The 19,580-nt window shown below is 45.8% G+C and overlaps 2 protein-coding genes across 2 annotated transcripts; one reads left to right on the top strand and one right to left on the bottom strand.

Moving 5' to 3' along the window:
* The first annotated feature begins 311 nt into the window (after positions 1–311).
* Positions 312–2,917, top strand: LOC115402833 (ankyrin repeat and SOCS box protein 9-like). Its single transcript, XM_030111414.1, has 7 exons — positions 312–525; positions 608–687; positions 784–891; positions 1,228–1,378; positions 1,610–1,744; positions 1,943–2,134; positions 2,214–2,917. Exons 1-7 carry the CDS (start codon positions 441–443, stop codon positions 2,363–2,365), a joined length of 903 nt encoding a protein of 300 aa, XP_029967274.1. The 5' UTR covers positions 312–440; the 3' UTR covers positions 2,366–2,917.
* Positions 2,918–6,033: 3,116 nt separating this feature from the next.
* mospd2 (motile sperm domain containing 2) lies at positions 6,034–19,477 on the bottom strand. Its single transcript, XM_030111409.1, has 15 exons — positions 19,355–19,477; positions 19,217–19,274; positions 18,696–18,851; positions 17,655–17,741; positions 17,420–17,574; positions 16,199–16,259; positions 16,037–16,075; positions 15,816–15,940; positions 15,542–15,715; positions 11,416–11,534; positions 8,393–8,486; positions 8,217–8,313; positions 7,578–7,698; positions 6,825–6,927; positions 6,034–6,582 (listed from the first exon to the last, which is right to left on the bottom strand). Exons 1-15 carry the CDS (start codon positions 19,385–19,387, stop codon positions 6,430–6,432), a joined length of 1,575 nt encoding a protein of 524 aa, XP_029967269.1. The 5' UTR covers positions 19,388–19,477; the 3' UTR covers positions 6,034–6,429.
* Positions 19,478–19,580: the final 103 nt, after the last annotated feature.

Below are 19,580 nucleotides of genomic sequence, written 5' to 3'. Positions count from 1 at the left end.
CATTTGTCTTATCTATTCTTTATTATATCCTCTGTATACAGAAAGCCACTGAAACTGACAGCATGTACCGTTAAACACACATTCAGTCATTTCACAGTTTCCCACACGTACAGTAGAATAACAAATTACTCGCCTCTCTATTCACGACTTGAACAGACACCTTCCCTCCTGCCGCAGAGGAAGGGCGTGGATGCACAGTGTCAAATTACAGACCTGCTCAACAAGCCCCCATTCCTCCTCTCGCTCCTCCCTCACTGTTACATTCAACCAGCCCGTTTCCTGCAGGGCAAACACTTTGTTTCAGGGGGGAAGTGACGTCAGGGGCATCGAGGCGGTCTGCCACAGCTCGTCCGCAAGAAGAAGTGAACCCGGGACGCATCTGAAATCCTATCTGCGGACAGAGACACAATCAGGCCATAAAGACATCTTCTTGGAGCAGCATGTCAGCTGGAAACGGCCAGGCTCAGAAAGACGCGGCCTGTCAAAGTGGAGCAGCTGTTTTCCTCTCGAACCCTCTGATGAGTGGTGAGTTACGACCGGAGGACTCTTTAACGAACATGTGTAACATGAACACTGAGTGTTTGTTGCTGTTGATGTTGACTTGAAGACGTGGAATCGGACTGGTCTCCAGTTCATGATGCAGCCTTCAACGGGAGGATCCTCACTCTGAGGAAGCTCCTGGCACAGGTACAGTCAGACACCACTTCACTTCTTCACCAATCACCAGCCTGAGGTTTTGTTCTGCATTCCAGTGAATCGATGTGTTTTGTGTTTCGCTCACAGGGTGCATGCGTGAATCTCAACACTCTGGATAAAGTCTCGCCGCTGCATGGAGCGTGCATGCAGGGCCACACTGCATGCGCCCAGTTTTTGATGGAAAATGGGGCAAATGTCAGTCAGGCGGTCATCGTGATTCTGTTGTGAAATTCACTGCTCTGAAGTCGATGTGAGATCAACAACATGTGTTTTCTGTTTGGTCGAAGATTCAGTCTGTAACAGCACGATCAATTATTGCCAGACTGTCCCTAACGGAGGACACATTTTAGTAAGAAATTAACCAAAGAAGGAGCTCTGTGCACAAAAACTCATTATTTAGCACAAATCTTATGAACTACAGTAGATGTTACTATAGTCACCTTTGACCTGCTGTCTGATCATTTTATTTCGTTAACAATTCAAACAGATCTTGTCTTGACATTCTGTGAATCTATATGCTCCCCCGGTCAGGTGAACGGTTCGAGCGTGGACGGCCGCACTGCGCTCACACAGGCCTGTGCCCGGGGCCATGTGACCTGCGTGTCGCTGCTCCTCCAGCACGGAGCCGACCCCCGGGGCGCCGGCCCGGCCGGCTCTCCCATCCACAGCGCTGCAGCCGAAGGTCAGAGGTCACATTCCTCAGCACACACACAGATAATCTACTCTGATCAAGTTTAGTTAGTCGCTACAGATTATGAAGAATGTGTGATTTAAAAAAAAAAAAAAAGCTTCCAGTGTGAAATGTGCTAAGAGAAGTGTGTTTCTTTTGATTCTCCTCTGCGATGTGGAGCGTGAGCAGACTCTTTCAAGTACATCACTCCTCATTATGCTCACGCGGGGAACTCTCCTGCAGGTCAGCCGCAGTGCATTGAACCTCTTGTTCGGCGCGGAGCGGACGTGGATCAGCATATCGACACGTTAGGATCCCCTCTCCAGGTTGCCTGCTCCAATCAGCGTCTGGGCGCCGTGAAGAAGCTGCTCCAGCTCGGTAAATCCGCCGTCACGCCCCTCAGATTATCACCAGTGTTTCACAATGAAGGAAGCAAAAGGAGATGAAAAGATGATATAAATATCTTGAAATGACTGGACTGAAATCGACGAGTCGCCTAAAACAAAAAGACTTTCCTGTGATTTAGAACAGACTGAGAGGAGATGACCTTTGACCCCGCCTCTCCTCCCCCTTCAGGTGCCAGTGTGAACAGGAGTGTGTGTGGCGACGCTCCCCTGCACATCGCCGCCCGCCTGTCCAGCCCCGAGCTGCTGACGGTGCTGCTGGACCACGGGGCGGACCGCTCCCTCCTCAACCCGGAGGGGAAGACGCCGCTGCAGCTCGCGGCTCCCGGCAGCTGGGCGGAGACGCTGCTCCGACAGGCAGGAGGTACCGACTGAGGCCGGCCATCAGGCCCGTGCTGCCGTTGGCGCCGGCTCCTGTGTAAAAACGGCTCCTGTGTCTCCAGGAGTGGCTCCTCTGGTCCAGCTGTGCCGGATACACATCAGGAACACTGTGGGCAGGCAGAGGCTGGGCGGCATCCGTGACCTCCACCTCCCCGCAGAGCTGATTCAGTATCTCCTCTTCCAATCAGACCTCAGGGGGGAAACATTGCACTGAACGTCATTTCAGGTTTTGGTCAGCAGGGGGAGCACTTGTTCAATCCAGCAAGGGCCAGAGACCACTACACCATGGACTATTTTAAACAGAGATGCCACATCATGTCTCACATGCTGAAGATTTCCATCCTAAACTATGGATGTGCCACAAAAAAAGATGCATTTCAGTTTTCTGTGTAGAATTGCATGTTCTCCCTTTGCGTATGAGAGATTTCTCCAAGTACACTGGCTTCCTCACACTGTTTGAGGCTAATCAGTGATTGTGAATCTACTGTAGGTGTGAATGTGAGTGTGTGTGTGTCTCTGGACGGATGGATTTATGGATTCATGAGCATAAATGATAAAGAATTCAAAATAAAAACACTGAGACTTTGCAATCTATGTGATAAATCTGAAATTTATGTATGTTCTGTTGTTCTACTAAAACATTTCGAGGTGTTCCTGTAAACCAATATTATAAGCTACTAGGAAAAACCCATTTATTTCTATTCCAAATGTTGCCTTTCTGGGCTTGAATAATAAAGCAATAATGATCCATTAAATCACATGTATTGATCAGAGTTCATATGTGCCCGTTTTATATTAGTCTGCATAGAGACTGAATAAACACACTGGTAAATTTGTCACATCATTACCTTGCTGTGCAAACAAAGGCTGCAGTGTGGTTGGCTTTATGATCGCAGTCAGTACGAGCTGCCATGATACACAGAATAACCTGAGAGGAGTCAGCTGCTCTGCCAGCGTCTAAAGTACAAACTTCAAACGGATCGGGGAGTAAAAAATTAGGACGAAAAACAAAAACTCAGAACAGAACAGAGACAAAAAAAAAAGATGAGAAGACTTCTGTGATAAAAGTGACACTTAAATATCCATTGTAAGGTGTAGTTATGTAATGAGTTCTAGCCTAGTTAGACTCTTCCGTGTTATTCCACCCGGACGGCGTCTGATTGTTCTCTCGCTTCCCTCGTCTGGAAACTGGAGCTCTGCAGCAGTTAAAGGGAAGAATCCGGAGTTCTCCGGTGGTGGAACTTTTACCAACGTTAATGAAACGAGGAGACGGCGGCCATTCGCATCATTCATGCTCCCACTTCCGTCTCTCCACAAACTGTTTATTTAGGTCAGCGCTTCTGCAGAGCGCCTAAATCCAGGATTCACAATGAGCCGGGCGATTTTTATGGTAATCATTTGTTTGTACACGTCTCCGAGCAGAAATATGGAGCGAGCGAGCGACCGCCGTCCTCTTCTGATTTCCTCAATGGTTTTATTAACACGCTTCACGTAAATATTGTTTGGAAAGCAGCCTGCGACCTCGCTGACCTCTCTCTCTCTGCGTCTTCAAGGCCTCGCTGACCTCTGGTGTTTTCCAATAGATCCAGCCAATCAGTGAGGCTGACACACACCACAGTGTGAGTGTGTGTGTGTGTGTGTGTGTGTGTGTGTGTGAGGGAGAGAGTATTACTGGAATCTGGTTTCTGGTTGCGCGGCTATTGCTTTTCTTGTAAATGAGTCATGTTTACCACCACTGTGTTGTGAGCATTGATTTCAGGAGGTCGTTTAGGGAGATGATTGAAAAGGCCAGTGTGTGTTTTCGTGTGTGTGTGTGTGTAACACTGGTTCACCTGTGGACATCAACTGCAGCCGTCACCCACACACTGCTAGTTAAATCCGGCTCTCATTAACTTTTTATTGATCCCCTCCGGCCCAGTTTGGAGCCCGAACTAAATCATCATCCCCTCAGACGTTACAAGATCGCCCAGGGGCCTGGTGCACACACACACACACACACACACACACACACACACACACACACACACACACACACACACACACACACACACACACACACACACACACACACGTGCTTTCGATTTAACCTGTACCTAATGTAAAATCAATCTCGGGACTCCTGCAGCAGCTGGAAAAGACGGGCAGCGTCCGTGTGATGCTGTGATTAGTGACAACCAGACAATCAGGAGAAACCAGTCCGTCTGTGAGCCTCCGCCACGTGACCAGCCCTGTCATTTTCCACCTCGGTCATCGCGGCTTCCCAGATTCTGCTTTTCTGCTTTTCTCGCCGCAGCGCATGCGAACCGATTTCCCGGGTTTACTCGGGTGCCGCGCGGCACTTAGAAGCACTTAAAATCAAACCATCTATGTGTGAGACCAAAGCTTTTACTTTTTGCCTCTGGAGGCGTGCACTCCATTAACCTCCATCCTTCCCCCACCAACCACCTCCGTTTTTCAGCACTTTCTACCCAAATAGTGCCAAATGCATTTCTCACTGAGGATTTAAGTGAAAAAGCACATTTGGAATCCAGCGCACACGCTTGCTTAAAATAATTCTCTGTACAAAACAGCTTTCAGCAGAGTGGTTTTTAACGTGAGTCGTGTGATGAAGAGACGCAACTTCTGCTTTAGTGGACGACGCTGCGGCGAAGATGATTTGAGTTCAGCAGCTCCCTGTGGGGGAAAACAAAGAAACGGGTGAAAGTGAACACGAAAAATAACCGGATCATGTTTGATCTGCTCGGTTTTCACTCCTCGAGGTGTTTGCATGTTCTCCCTGTGGGTTCGAGGCCGAGCTCGTCCGTACAGTGTGGGGTTTGCATGTCCTCCCACACTCCAAAAACATGACTTTGATACCAACTAGTGGTTCTAAATCATCCAGAGGTGTGAATCGGAGTGTTTGTCCTGTGACGGCCTGGCGGCAGTGCGTTCTCTGCTGGGATCACCCCGTTGACCCCGACGGGCTTAACGTGACCGGCGGTTGTTTGTCGCTTCCGGCTCGTGCACATAATCCTCACGAACCGTTTTTCCCAGAAGTCGTATGAACCGCACCGATCCGAAATCAAGACTCTCCACTCAACAACAGGCTCATGAGAGAAAACCCGTCCGAGTCTCACACGCAGACGGCTCCGTGTTTATAATCAAAGTGGGATTAGTTCATTCATTATTTGCAGGAATCGTTCTAATGATCCCTCAGATGTGAGCCGCTACCACCTACTGAGAACAAACTGCTAATGTTACTGCCACGCGTCTAATGACCGCACTGCCATCGAGCCGGATCTCGTTTTAGATACGAGAAGCTCCCCACTAAGCTACAAGTGGGCCGTGCCGTGTCCTTGTCGTTATAATTGCTTTGGTATTTTTAGTTTTACTTCGGCGTTGGGGTAATTAAAACAAATCGGGGAGATAGCGGCGGCCGGGATCTCCTGCGGCTCGGCTGTGGTCTCAGTGAGGAGTTTAAAGAGGTCACGTGTTGCAGGGTTTTCAATTAGACATCATGGTGATAATGATTCAGGAGAGGGAGTATTTATGCAAAACCAGACACTCTTACTGGATGATACGTCTCCACCTGACAAGGACGGCCAGTGTGTCAAAGCTGTTTGTTTTTGTGTGTTTGATTCCTTTTCTTCCATCCTTCATTGAATTGATTTCTGTGACGTCTCAATGGACGGTCTACTAAAACACAGCAGCTGGAATGTGACCTCATCTAACGTGAGCATATTTAACACCCGTTTTAAGACACTGATTTTAAATTTCTTTCACAGAATAGCATCTTAGAACATGAATAAACATGAATCTCTGATGGATTTCTTCATTTCAATGAGCATCTTCTACAGGTTCTACATAAATAAAACTATTACAGCAGGGAGAGAAATGTTGCAAACGTCAAAACATCCATTGACAAAATGTGTTTATTTCATACCGTAAAGATTTGTCATATAAAAATTATACATTATTTTCAAAAAATAACTAATCTTTTCCTACATATTTTGGCTGATGCAATAAATACACATTTTTATCTGGATCGGTTAAAAAAAACAAAACAAAACAAAACAAAACAAAAAGATTTGATGTTCCACTATTAAAACCGTCTGTTAGATTAACTGCGGAGCTGCAGGAGAGGATCCGTCTTTGTTCTTATGTGAACTCCACAGTGTTGCTTGTCTGTGACGCCGGCCCCGCTCCTCCTCATGAGAACAGTCTGTAGGAAGGAGGAGGAGGAGGAGGAGCGCTTCAGGACCGGTCCGTGGGTCCGTGCCCGGCGGAGGCGCTCGGACGTCAGGACGGCGGGCCGGCCGTGCCCAGCAGGTAGAGGCACAGCAGGTTGAGCAGCATGAGGATGAAGACCAGGCCGACCAGGACCTTCTGCACCCACACGCACGTGTTGAGCTTCTGCTCCAGCCGGGAGTTGCAGGCCATCACCCGCATGAGCTGCAGAGAGAGGAACCGGTTCAGCCGTCCTGCCGACACTCCCGTACCGAACGTTAGGAAAACTGGTCCAACGGATGCAGAGCTTAAAATGTTAGGAAACTCCCAACAACACATTAACCCAAGAACAGTTCTACATTCGTGTGTTTCATATGAATATGAAGCAGGGAGGAAGCCTGATTGTCGGAGTATGTTTTACTGTAAAATACAGATAAGAGGGAGTGCGAGGCTGCGCTGCAGCTCACCGCTGTGCTCAGCTCCTGCTGCCCGCCGGCTCCCGGCTCCACAAAACTGTCCCGCCGAGGATTCACCGACGCTTTAACGCTCTCCAGAACGTTGCAGCGTAACCTGTCGGAAAGAGCAGAACACATGAGGCGGAGAAACAGCAGAGCGCCGCAACAGAGAGTGAACAGATTGATGGTGTGTTTACTCGCTGTTCAGAGAACGGACCTCAAAACACTAACAAAGTGAAACAGAACATTACACACAGAACAGTACGACAGGAAATGAGGTGGGACAAAGCTGAAGAGGGGGAAGGATGCAAATTAGGAGCTGCTCGTCCCGCTACGGACATGTGCTTCACATTTGTTCATAAATTGATCTTTCGGCTCTCTTCCCTCTCTCCTCTAAAGCCTCTCAGGAGCGGCGCAGGTACAAATGTCTGCTCCGAACAGTCAGTCCGCTCCTGACTGCTCATCTGTGGCACCTTGACTTTTGATTAGAAAATTAATTTTAAAGAGGCTTTTCACTGCCTGCCGCCCGGTGAAGGTTCATGTAATTGGAACACATTGACGGTATTATTGGCATTACACCTGCCCGCACGGGGATTAACTCCATTTCAGCGATCTGCCTCTGGTTGGCCGGCACTCTCAAACGGAGGTGAGTTTCACCTCAAAGCAGCAATGAAAGGTTCCAAAAATACTTCCAGCTTCCCTCCATGAATTTTAATCTTTCTTTTTAGTGCGCTAAAGTGTGTAAGAAGGAACGATAAAACGCACCTGTGTTCCATAATCTTGGCTTTTGGTACTTCTTTCCAGAACTGGGCGAGATCTTGCGATCCGGCGTTGTCCATCTCGGCCGCCATCACCAGAAACCGGTCCTGTAGGGAGGCCTGAAAACCTGCAGGACGAAAAAACAAAAAAACAAAAAAACAAAAACATATTTCACTTTGTGGGACTTAAACTACAACTAATAAGTTATCTGCTACTTAAATCCATTTAAAAAGAGAAACCTACGGGGCATGTTCAAAGGATCTGCTGTTAGACATGACAGTCTGAAAGAGTAAAGAAAAAAGAAAAAAAAACTTCACAGCATAAAAGCTGGGAGCAAAAAGAAAAAAGAAAGCAGCCCTGAAATAGGCTGCGTTGATTCTTCTCGGCGATGCTGAGCGCATCATAACCTGCAGCTGACATCTCAGCGCTTGAAGGCCGCAAAGCGTTTCAACTCGCGCGCTTCTGTCAGCCGTCTGATGGTTTGTTTTAGGGAGATGATTCTTTTATCACTCTTGAAATATGCATGTCAGGCGAAGAAAAGCGGGCTGCCTGCACTTTGCCGCGCTGATAGACCCGAGCCCCGCTTGATTATTCCGAGGTTCAGCATTTGCGAGTGCGGCGCAGAGCTTAAAGTGGCGTACGCACTTCCGTGTAGGGACACCACGATCTCCACCGAGGCTCCGGGTTCACAGCTGCTGCTGCTGGGCTTCACGCGGTACTTCTCCGGCGCCGTGGTCCGAACCTGACGGCGTTCACATTCAACTGTTAGTCAACAATATGTCGAGACGAGGAAATTCTAGCTTCACGACTCAATTCCTCACCTTGTAGGCCACCTGGTTTTTGGTCACGTTGCTCAGGATAATGAGGCATTTCTTCTCCGTCTCCCCGGAACCGAAGCTGAGCTCCTCTGCAGGGCTGCAGAAAGACAGAGAAGAGGAAAAGCTCACGTCGTTAAGAAGCTGCCTGTGTCAAAATCCTCAGGTTCAGACTTCAGAAAATCAGCAATCGGACACAAAGTTTCCACTCGTTTCTCTTGTATGAATCTCATTAATGCAAACTACGCCGCTGAACTGACCGTCTGTGTGTTTGGCTTCACTGTAACATTCCGGCAGGTTCAGTGACTTTTTAAGAGGAAATCCAAGACAGAAATGTTTGTTATCACTGCAGCTAATTAGATCCTGGTGACATTTCAGGGTAGATCACGCAGATGTTCAGTTTGTTGACGATCAAATGCTAAGAATTGTGCTCAAAAGTGCACGGCGGCTTAATCAAAGCCAGATGACCCCTTCATGCTGAAATACAAGCGAACATGGATTTGTATGGTGCAAAGGAAGCCAAATCAGACTATCTGTCCATGCAATAATCAGCAAAGGAACAGCAACAGCGTAGCTCAGGGGTCCAGAGCTGCCCAATTCAGCCCTAATTGGGCCAAACTGGTAACAAGAGAGCAACAGCTTCTCTAACTTGCTCTGTAAAAGCAGGTAAAACCCAGCAAGTGGTCCAAGACGACAAGTTTAGAGGACTGATATGGAAAACTGGCGGTTTCTATCTCCTTTGAAATGTCATCCCAGGCCAGATTAAACTCTCTTGAGCCAATAGTCCGCATTTTGAAAACACACTTAGTGGATTAACTGCTTCTAAAGAAGGTGCGAGTGTAACTAGAAAGACGGTAAATTATGTTAAATAATAGAAGTGTCTCATAAAACATAAAATATATTCAGTTTTTAATATTTCTGTTGCAGATTGTCATCTAGTGAGAAAGAAGTTTGACAAATGTGCTCTAGCCCAATTTCAAATGTAAAAAACCCCATGGCTTACTGCTTCCAGCTGCAAAACCAAGAAAACCAAAGTAAATCTGTGGTTTCAAATCCAGACAGGAAGCACTTTGCTGCTTGTTGGTCAGCCTCCGTTCTTCCAGCCTCGTTTACAGCCTTAGCTCAGTTATATACAGAAGCTACTGTGATGATTTTGACCTCTGTGCACAGAAAACACTTATGAGACTTTCACTGTGCCGAGAAGGCAGCACGAGCGCGGACTATAATATCTGCTCTGCATGTGGAAGGCTTCCCAGCGATGCAGCTTAGCTTTGTTTCACGGTTTAGAGTTAAATACAAAGATTTTTTTCATTTTTTTTCCTGTCCTTGTGTTCTGTTTCGCAGTAAACCGGCTGGAGCGTCAGCCATTAGTTTGAGCTCTGAGTGAGTCTTCGGGCTCTGGAAACCTCTGGCAAACAGGAGATCAAAGACCCCGACTCGCCTCCAAAGCCCCCAGCCTCGAATCGCGGCTAACGCAGCGCTGAGAAATAATTGCATTTAAGGCTCATTTAAATCTGTTTATCACTGTAATACATAGCCCAGAGCTGCCAGAAACCTCACATCAAAGACGAGACGCTGTGGAAGAAAAAAAAAAAAACAAAAAAAACCCCCCACAACTGACATTCTTCACCAAAAATGAGGCGATACGACTGTGTAAACACTGCTGTGTGTTTCACTCGCAGACAAACCTGATCATTGTGTGGCGTCTATTTTTAAACTCAGTGATTCATTTTCAGTTCGGTGACGATTCAATCCGATTCTGAGACACACGACAACACGAACAGCGAGAGAAGGGTGCTCCTCGGCTTTATAGGTAATTGATCAGTGGGTAGCGTTCCTGGCTAATTAGCGTGGCTCTGTAATAAATAATTAACAACAGCAACTCTTTTCTACTCAATGAGCGATTGACTGGAGGCATCCTGAGTTCTTGCCCACATGCGGAGGGATCAATTGACATATAAACAGGTACAAACACATCAATAATGACCACAGGCTTTGAGTCGATAGGTGAAAACTACTTTTCTGTCAATATGTACGAGGCTATTTAAATTCTCCCTGCATGTGGAGCACACAACATTCACCGAGGAGTCGGTGAGTTAATGTATCATAATAGTCTGAAACAGTAATTTTGTAAGAAACCTCGGCTTCATCCATGATCTCCGTGTCCGTTTCAACAGGGAAGAGAGTGAATGTGCTGAACATGCTTGTGAGAGTCTTGCCAAAGCGAAATTGGTGGAAATGTTGAGAGCAGATGATGGATTAGTAGATAAACTCCTAATATACTCGTCAAAACCAAGCCGTGCTTTTGGGAGCGGTTGACCTCTCTGGATTCGAGTCCACAAAGCGCAAACGACTTGGAGAAGAAGGACGAAGAAGTCAGGTTCTCTGCACGTTATTGTCACTGAGGGGAAAGGTGCAGAAGGCTCTACAGCTACAGCTCTGTTCAGAAAAACAAGGCGAAGGCTGAACAACCAGGTGGAAACGGTCTGAAAGCAGGGTCTCCAAAGGTTCAGACACAGATCTGTATTCTGCTGTCATTTGAATTTTTGAGCCCATACATGCATTTCGAGCGTTTTTTTTTTTTTTTTTTTTCCCCAAATGGTAATATCCATCTGCTGAGGCACCAATTTAGGTGTTTATGCAAATACTCCGGTAACCATGGAAACAGGCACACACGTCAACATGAGAGTCCGGGACCTTCCCCCCTGGTCAGATAGATAAAATCGAATCCGCGGTGCATTTTGATTTCATCCCGCTTCCTGTGATGTGTGCTTATTCAAGATCTTGGCTTCAGGTAACCCCTCAAGACCTTACAAGAATATTTTTTTGGATATTTATGAGTTCTTTGTAGCATCAGAGGAGGTGTTTCAGCGTGACGTGACCTCCTGAACATACTGCAGACCATCCTGCTTAATTCATCCAGAACAGGCTGTTCCCCAGTCAGAAAGGCTGCAGGTTCGGCTCCCTGTTCACTCAGTAAAGCAATCAAGGCGAGCCATTAAGCGAGGGCGCTCAAACACGGGACCCACCTGACGTCTAGCAGAGGGCCTTTGAAGGTGGTCAGGGGCTTCCTGGCACCTCTGGTTCGCGCATTCGTGTCTACTTTATCGCCGTCCTCTGACTTGAAACTGTCATCCAGGAAATTCACCTGAAACAACAAAGACCGCTTAATTAGGAAAGGGGAAAAAAAACCCTCCTGCAGCACTGATAATGTAACCATGTGGCCCTTATCTGGTTCCTCTTCTGAATATGAAAAAGTGACCTTTGGCCCTCATACAGAGAAAGCTATCAGTTAATGAAAGCCCGGACTCATCTGTAATGACCGCTGCTCTTGTGAAATGATGGCGAAAGGTTACATCATGAAAATGCCATCTTCCAATGGGGAGAAAATAGAAAAAAAAAAAAAGAAGTTCTTTCACTGAGGAACTGTTCTCATGACTCATGACTCTCGACTCTTGGCGGTTTTCCTGATGTAGGACGCGGCGTCAAGACACGTGTTTGTGAAAATGCAGAATCAACGAAAAACAGCAAGCTCATGACTTTCAGCACACTCTCTCTCTCTCTCTCTCACACACACACACACACACACCAAAAGCTGTTAAAGCAGTTCAAGTGGGGAAAACCCTCACACTCACACGTAAACATTGATTTCAACAAAACGCTCAAACTTTGTCCCAAATAGTCCCGACACGAATCACAAGACCGTCCAGCAGATGGCACATATCGAGCTATAAATAGCGTGGGGCAGTTGGGGAGATGGGTGCTTTCACGTGAGGTGGTGGGTGGCGAGGGAAAGAGGAAGAAGGGGATTGTGGGTTGGGTCAAAGGTGAGTGGGAACTACATGTGATAAGAAACGCTTGACTCAGTGGGGAAGTGTGTAATTTGCTCGGATTAGCAACAGAATGTGTCGCCTTCATTTAACGGCTGACCGTCAGAAAAACCGCCACAAAGAAGACATGGAGAGATAATGAGGTGCTGATGACATTTTTCTATTTATTCATCACTTTTAAAGAAGAAAAAGCAAGATCAACACAATTGGGTAATCACTGGAGTAAAAACTGGAAAACATGCAGAATTTTGAATTAAAAAGGACACTTTGAAATTGTACATCGGTCAGTGCAGATGTTAGGATTGAACCTGCAGTTACCCTGTTGAGGGTATCATCAGCAACGCTTCTGAGTTTAGTGCTCATACAAAAAGTTTGTACAGATTAAAAGTAATTCATTGAAAGAAACACAAACACGATTAAAAAAAAAAAAAGAAATGCAATGAAATGAGACCATTAAAACAAAACTAAAATTACAGAGATTTATGATTTCTACACGTAGTGTAAGATATAAAAATATAAAGACAGAAATTGATTAGGAGTGTTCAAAATGAGCTGCAATTCTTTTCTTACAGTACAAATTAAGGCACAAATTATGATTGTCTTACTCATTAGCTTTTTTCAAGTCAAATGCTTAGTGAATGATGGTGTTAGAGGAGAAGGCACAGACGGCTTTTGTAGAAAAGTTGCCTCACAGGCAGGCGTGGTTTAGTACTCAGTGCTACGGATTAACAACATGGTCTACTGCAATTTTACAGTAATTATCTAAGTAGTTCATAAAACGAGGTTAGAAGATGCAAAGAATGTGAAATCGGTAATGGACACTGGCGACTGTTAGCCTCTGTCGGAGCTAATTAAACTGTGAAATGACTGCCCGGCTCGGCTCATCGTTCGCACGACTTTGTGCGAACGATAAGCTAGCTGCTTCTAAGCCCCCGTCCCCCTGATAACGGGGGTCGGAAATTTGGTGGTTCAACAGTAGAGGGGAGGGGGGGGGGTCAAATTGAAATGGAAAACGTCCAGGACGGATCGTGAATGCGTCCCCGTGTGGCGATGGGCGTCGGTGGACGGCGAGGCAGGTGTACCCACAGCAGCTGGAGTCACGTGGGGTACACCTGCCTTCGCGGGCCGCAGAGGAAATCTTCCTGAGCTCCGTGTGAGGCCGTGATCCTACACTGCCTCACCACCAGCCCTTGTTTCAAAACAGAGAGAGATGCAATTAACTTCCCGAAGCCGTCAAGTTATCAGCGCGGCGCTTCCCGGAGCCCAGAAGAATTCAGACGGGGAGGGCGCTGTGATGATGGTGGAGGCGATTAGGGTGGGGGTCGGGAGGGGAAACAGACTCTTTATTTATTTAGACAAAGCTGCGTCGGAAATAGAAAGTTCAGCAGGAGCGCTGTGGAAAACAATCAGACAAGTCTTCAAGTACATTTCACACACTGGCAGCGAAATCAAATCTCTCAGTGAGCCCTGATTGAAATTTCCTCTCTTTTGAAGAAAAGGAGAGACTACTAATTAACCCATTATTAAAACCACCGCTTCCCTTTAGGCAGTCTTATTAACCTTTCATTACTGGTCTCCTTTCATCTCAACGCAAGCATTTAACCTCACTTTTCATTCCACTGTGCTTGCTTTAAACATCAGCCATTCCTATTTGGTCACCGTCCAGTAGCTAATAGCTTCCATACTTCACTACTGCTTTGTAAGGAAGTTAATATGTGGTCATATCTATTGGGCAACACAGAAGTCGGGGCTCATATTTATGCGACTTTAAAGCAGTATTAGAAGATACATAAACATCAAAGAGTAATCTGAATTCACCGTTCAGTGTTGAAATGCCGTTGTCCCCACGTGTTCCAGTGTATGCCGACACACACCCCTATGTTATGCATAATAACATCTGTGCTGGCTGAATCGTCACACCAGAGAGACGTCATAACTTCTTCTCTTTGAAGCTGGTGTGAAAAACGCCTTCCTCTTTCCCCACAGGGCTGACGTGACCGTTTTGATACGGAGTCACCTCACAAGACTGCAGTGCCAGCAATAGCGGTTTGTGAAATCAAATTAAGCCAATAATGCTCTAAAAAAAAAACGGGCTGTGCACCATTTCTCTGGAGTTCTACAGAACGGACTCGTGGTTTTTGTTCCAAAAATATCCCAGAATGAGTGCAGTGTGATTTCATGCTTTACAGTAAGAGCATTAACAGAGTCTAACTTGTGCCTGTAGATTAATGTTGAGGCAACAAATGATTTGCATACTCTCGCTTTTGAAATCTAAATCTGTTGTGCATATCCAATGTGGTATTTATTAACAATAGGAGCACTGTTGGTTCGACGAGGCTTAGGAAGCTCATGGGAGTAGCTTTGGGTGACACAGCACGGCTCGGTCCCTCAGGTAGAGATGCCGCGCTCCCTATAGACGGCAAAACCGCGGTAACGTCTCATCTCAGCGCGGCAAGTCACGTGTAGGTTAGCCTCGAGTCTGAGGAAGCAACAGCCACAACAAGACGTCGCAAAGCAGAGAGAATTAACCGCCGCTCCGGAAAACAGCGAGCGCAAATGGAGGGCTTTCTTCAACAGGCCGTTTCTGATCCTGAAATCGGCTCCGTTAATACCCTCCCCTCCGTTACCGCGCACGCCGCTAGCTAGAAAAGAAGCTAACTAGATTATGAGTTAAAGACTGGATCGTCCTGTGGGGAGCGAGTAAAATCTATGGCGTAAGCTCTAGTCCCAACAGCGACCGGTGAGCAATACGGTGACACCGGCTACGGAACACTCAGCTGGTGGGGCGTCTCAGAGATGCTGCTGCAACGCTGCTGGAAAACAGGAATCCAGCAACAGCCTGCAAGTTCTTAAAGTAACTGACGTGATAAACCCCCGTGGGCCGGTTGAGGATTTAGAGAGGGGGGGGGAGGCAGTGTGAAGCGTTTGTGAAGCGAAGGCTTTTGTTTGTGGGATTTAACTGCAGCCAAACACATCAGGAGTCACCTTCACCGAGACAATGAGCGAGGGCTTAATGACGACTAAATCGGAACGCCGGCTCCCCCGAAACAGGCTGATTACAGGCTGTAACGTCAGGCTCAACTCGGAGAACGTGAGAGCAAACACCAAGAATCTATGTCGGATTTCATCTGATAAGGAGCAAATCCTGAGAATGAGGAAGAGACGCCACTGCAGTGCTGAAAATGAAAATAACCTCAGAGAACCTCAATCATATGACAAGCATGAGCAGCAGATGTGTTTTAATACGAATCATTCCTATTTCACTTTCTTGCAGCGCATCTTTTCCCCTTTAATCATTACAACATAAAGCTGAGAGGAGAAGTACCTTCTTTGTCTTTGTCACAATCTCGGAGTTGAAGCTGGCCTCCAGAGTTTCTCTGCTCTCCAGTTCGCCCTCTTTGCTCTCGGCGTCGTCCTCGCTGACGATGGGGCCGTTGTCACAGATGGGCGTTTGAAACTCGTCGTCGGGTAGCGGCGGGTAGCTGTACTTGAAGGGATCCTGGAGCACAAACAGGTATCAGAGCATGGGTCTTACGGTACACTTTGACAGTAGCATAATCAACAGAACGGGCTTCGATATTTTCCATATAACAACATACCGTTCCGCCCATGTGAGGGGGGAGGTACTCGGGCCCGATGAAGGTCTGCACCTCAGATCTGGATGCAAACTTCAGCTTGCTGATGGCCTCTGGACCCAGCCATGACTTCACGATCTTCCACGCAGCTGCAATGAAAAGATTTCATACTTAAAATGTCAACTTATTAAAAAAAAGTGATTCACATGACAACAAAAAATAAGCTTGTTGGACTTAAATCTTACCGTTCATGATCCAAGGCATATCCACGATAATCATTTTGGCTGAAAGCATTAAAAAAATGAGTCTAGTTAGGATTTTTGTTTCATTTACTGCAACATTATGCTTTAATGTTGAAAAATATATGCAAATGTAGATAATGTTTATTGAACGTTCATAATACTTACATAAAAACTTTGGATAATACACTTTAAAACAATTTATCACATACTTCACAAAGTCCATGTCCTGAAAGCGAAAAGGAAAAAAAAAAATTACAAAGCAGAATCGCACAAAAAGCTTGGTGCAAATTATGCTTGACCAAATAATTTTCACTGGGGAGAATGCTTGTTCTCTCTTTGCTGCCTCCGGACTGGAAGCGACCTACTTATTCTTAAATAAAAATTCATTACCGGCTCCTCTGAATGACTTGCTGCTCAGTCCCTCTCAGATAATTTTAGATAAAGTCTGGAGGATGTTATTTTGCAAATATTGCGTGCTGCAATGCAATTCTGTTAACAATTTGAAAAACAAGTAATTATCTCATTTGTTTTAATGTCATGTTTTGTCACAATCACTTTTTTTTTTCTTTTTTAAACACTTATCCTAAAAAACTAGCTCATAAACAAAGTTAATGATTTGAATGTGTTTAAATGGAAACCCATCGGGAGGACTGCATGAACACGCAGAAGAGTCATTCTAGGTGACGATAATTGCTCACCTTGCTTACGTTGTTAATTAAAATGATCAAACAGCCAATATGTCAGTGGACACAGCCCTTATATCCTGGCCAGGCACCATAATTGGACAGAAGCCTCATTGCTATGCAGGAGACTCACTCTCAAGCCTTAATGAGATCAAACCGGCTCCTCTTCTCTGGCTCATCCTGCCACCCAACATGACTCAATGAGGCTGCTTTCCAACCCGATATTCTTATTTTCTTTTATATATTTGGATTGCAGAGCTGTTTATTTTTGCGCGGCTATTTTTTGCCGCGCCCGTGTTGGTTTATTTGTCTTTAATTGAACGGCTCCTCCGACGGGCGGCCAGGAGAACGGCGCGCGCTCGCAGACGGAGAGCTCCGTCAAGGAACACGGCGAGTCGGCGGATTAGACAGCCCACTCCAAGTGACCGTCAGGATTTAAAGGTTACTTTAATCTCCAAAGTGTTAAACCATTGAAGAGCATCAGTCCGTGCAAGACCACAGCTCAAACAGAAAGAAATATGAGGATGCTCAACAGCACTCAAGTGACAGTCACAGCAAATGGGTGGCCTCTTAAAAATCACACACGTGAATCTTTTCGACATTAATTGTAACAACAATTTCGATTAGGAGACCTGTATCTTGAGAACAAGAAGCAGTAAGATTACAGCAGAGAAGAGTTCAACGATACGACTATAAAACTTACTATATTGCTGAGGCCGGAGTCGGCCATATCAAACACGACGGTCAGCGGCATCCCCGGCTCTTTCTTGGCATACCGCTCCAGCCAGAAGGCAACATACTTTTTCTTGTCCATGGTGGTTTTTGCATCCTTGACATGTAGTTTTACCTTAAACCAGACTGAACACAAAAAAAAAGGTCTCGTCTTTGACTGTCATTCAAGTGTTGCTGTAATAGTCAGATAGAGCATGTTTACATACAGAGCTTGTTGCCCTCTTTGTCGTAGCCATGGAGGTAGACTGCACCAGTCTCAAACATCCATCTGGGAATGACGCTCTCATTAAGGTCTGAAACACACATGAAGCCATCAGCACACTGGGAAGTGGTGCTCTTTCTCTTTCATTTCAAAAAGGCACACACACAAACACACACACAGCTTAACACAACATTACTGACGCCAATCAGGTTTTCCTGCATTGTAGTGTTTGAGTTGGCCACAGGCACCTGTAGGTCTGCAGGAACCGAGTGAGTGCGCAGTTGAAACATTTGAAACTTTAACTCTTCAGAAAGTTTGCAACAAATAAACTCTAATATAACTTGAAGTGGAAAACAATTTCATAGAGGTTGCTGATCCCCGCATTAGACCTTTTTGTTCTCCGTGGGAGTAAATAGAAACAAACTAAACTACATGGCAAGTATCATCTGACTTTTCAGAGGAAGTCACTTCTTTCACTTTAAAACAGCAAACTGGTGGGAAATCCTGTTTCCCCAAAGTGGGTCTTCCTGAAATTACTCAAGCTGACAGAAAATAGCACACCCAAGTGTCACTAAACGAAATAAAGAAGGAATAGCATTTAGACAAAGCCTTACACTCTAACTGAACTAATCACACAAGTAAACCACATTTCCAAAAAACAACTCCTTGAAAGATTAGATTTGCTGCATTAAAGACCAACAAATCGCAGCTCTGTGAAATCCCTCGGAACAGACAGAGGGGATTGTTGTTTGTGTCGATGTATGGGAATATGGGCGTTTAACAGACAAAGGCACTTTGTTTGGATTCGTCTCAAAGAAGCACAAAGATCACGACTGATGAGCGCTGCGGGACTGTAAACATCTAAATATGGCAATGCCAAATCTTTTGGGCAGGACTGGACATTGAACTTCAATACTTACACAGTACCGAATAAATGTTTCCCTTAGCACAAACAATCAGATACTTTTCAGGAATATTATAGATATATGTTACACAGAAGGAAGCCGAGGCCACCAAATGTTTACACTTTAGCAAGTTCTCTTACCATTCACACCAAACTCTTTTCTCCACTGTAGACTTTCATCAATCATTTTCAAGGCATCATCAACCACATAGAGCCTCCATGTCAGGTATCCCTCCACCAGAGCATCGTCTGTTTGAAGCCTCTCCACATCCCTGGAGTCATATTTATCTGATGAATCTGCAAACACAATATGAAGACAAAGGTTTCACTTTCAACCGTTTGCACAAACCACATCAAGCACTGTTTGACCCACTTTGTGCTGTTTCTGGGCTTAAAGCTCAGATGGAGATTCTTACAGGTAATAACTGCGTCTATAGTTTGTTATTTCAGACTTACAACAGTGCAAAGCTAATGTTAGCTGCTCATCTGTTGGAGCTTATCCAGGCTCTGAGCATTTAGGTCAGCGTGTTACCAACCTGGCGAAAAGCAACAGAAACAGCTAGAGGACACCTGACATGGAATATTTGAATCCATTCAAATAAGCAGACGCCTGAACCCATGAGTAAAGTTAAATACCAGCTTTTTCGAATTGACCATATTACCTTGGAGCAACTCATTTTTGAATCTCTGTCTGGTCTCCTCGATTTTTCTCTCCAGGTCCTGTCAAGAGAAGAGTTTGTTCAAGTCATGGGCTTTCACGGAACGATTTACAGGAAAAAAGACACGACCGTTAGCGATACCTGCCCCGCTTCTTGTGGATCAAGTTCAGCCATGTTCAGCTCTGAGACAGTTCCGTGTTGGCGAGTGCAGCCAGCTAGCTAACTGAAGTGCCTGGATGAATCAGTGCGGAGTGGGAAACCGGCGTCCTGTCGCCACCATTTTGGCTCCAGTCGTGGCCACGCCCCTCCGCTGAGCTGTTTGTTTTCACCAAACAAGTAGGAGAAAAGTCACACTGCGCTAAATGTC

The sequence above is a fragment of the Salarias fasciatus genome, chromosome 16 (assembly GCF_902148845.1).
Source record: "Salarias fasciatus chromosome 16, fSalaFa1.1, whole genome shotgun sequence".
NCBI lineage: Eukaryota > Metazoa > Chordata > Actinopteri > Blenniiformes > Blenniidae > Salarias > Salarias fasciatus.
This window is presented reverse-complemented; position numbering and strand designations above follow the sequence as displayed.

Coding starts and splice junctions, on each gene's coding strand:
- LOC115402833 (XM_030111414.1), top strand. CDS start 441: ATGTCAGCTGGAAACGGCCAGGCTCAGAAAGACGCGGCCTGTCAAAGT. Junction 892..1,227: donor TGATGGAAAATGGGGCAAAT/GTCAGTCAGGCG, acceptor TCCCCCGGTCAG/GTGAACGGTTCGAGCGTGGA. Junction 1,745..1,942: donor GAAGAAGCTGCTCCAGCTCG/GTAAATCCGCCG, acceptor CTCCCCCTTCAG/GTGCCAGTGTGAACAGGAGT.
- mospd2 (XM_030111409.1), bottom strand. CDS start 19,387: ATGGCTGAACTTGATCCACAAGAAGCGGGGCAG. Junction 15,941..16,036: donor TATGCCTTGGATCATGAACG/GTAAGATTTAAG, acceptor TTTTCATTGCAG/CTGCGTGGAAGATCGTGAAG. Junction 6,583..6,824: donor AGCAGGAGCTGAGCACAGCG/GTGAGCTGCAGC, acceptor CTCTCTCTGCAG/CTCATGCGGGTGATGGCCTG.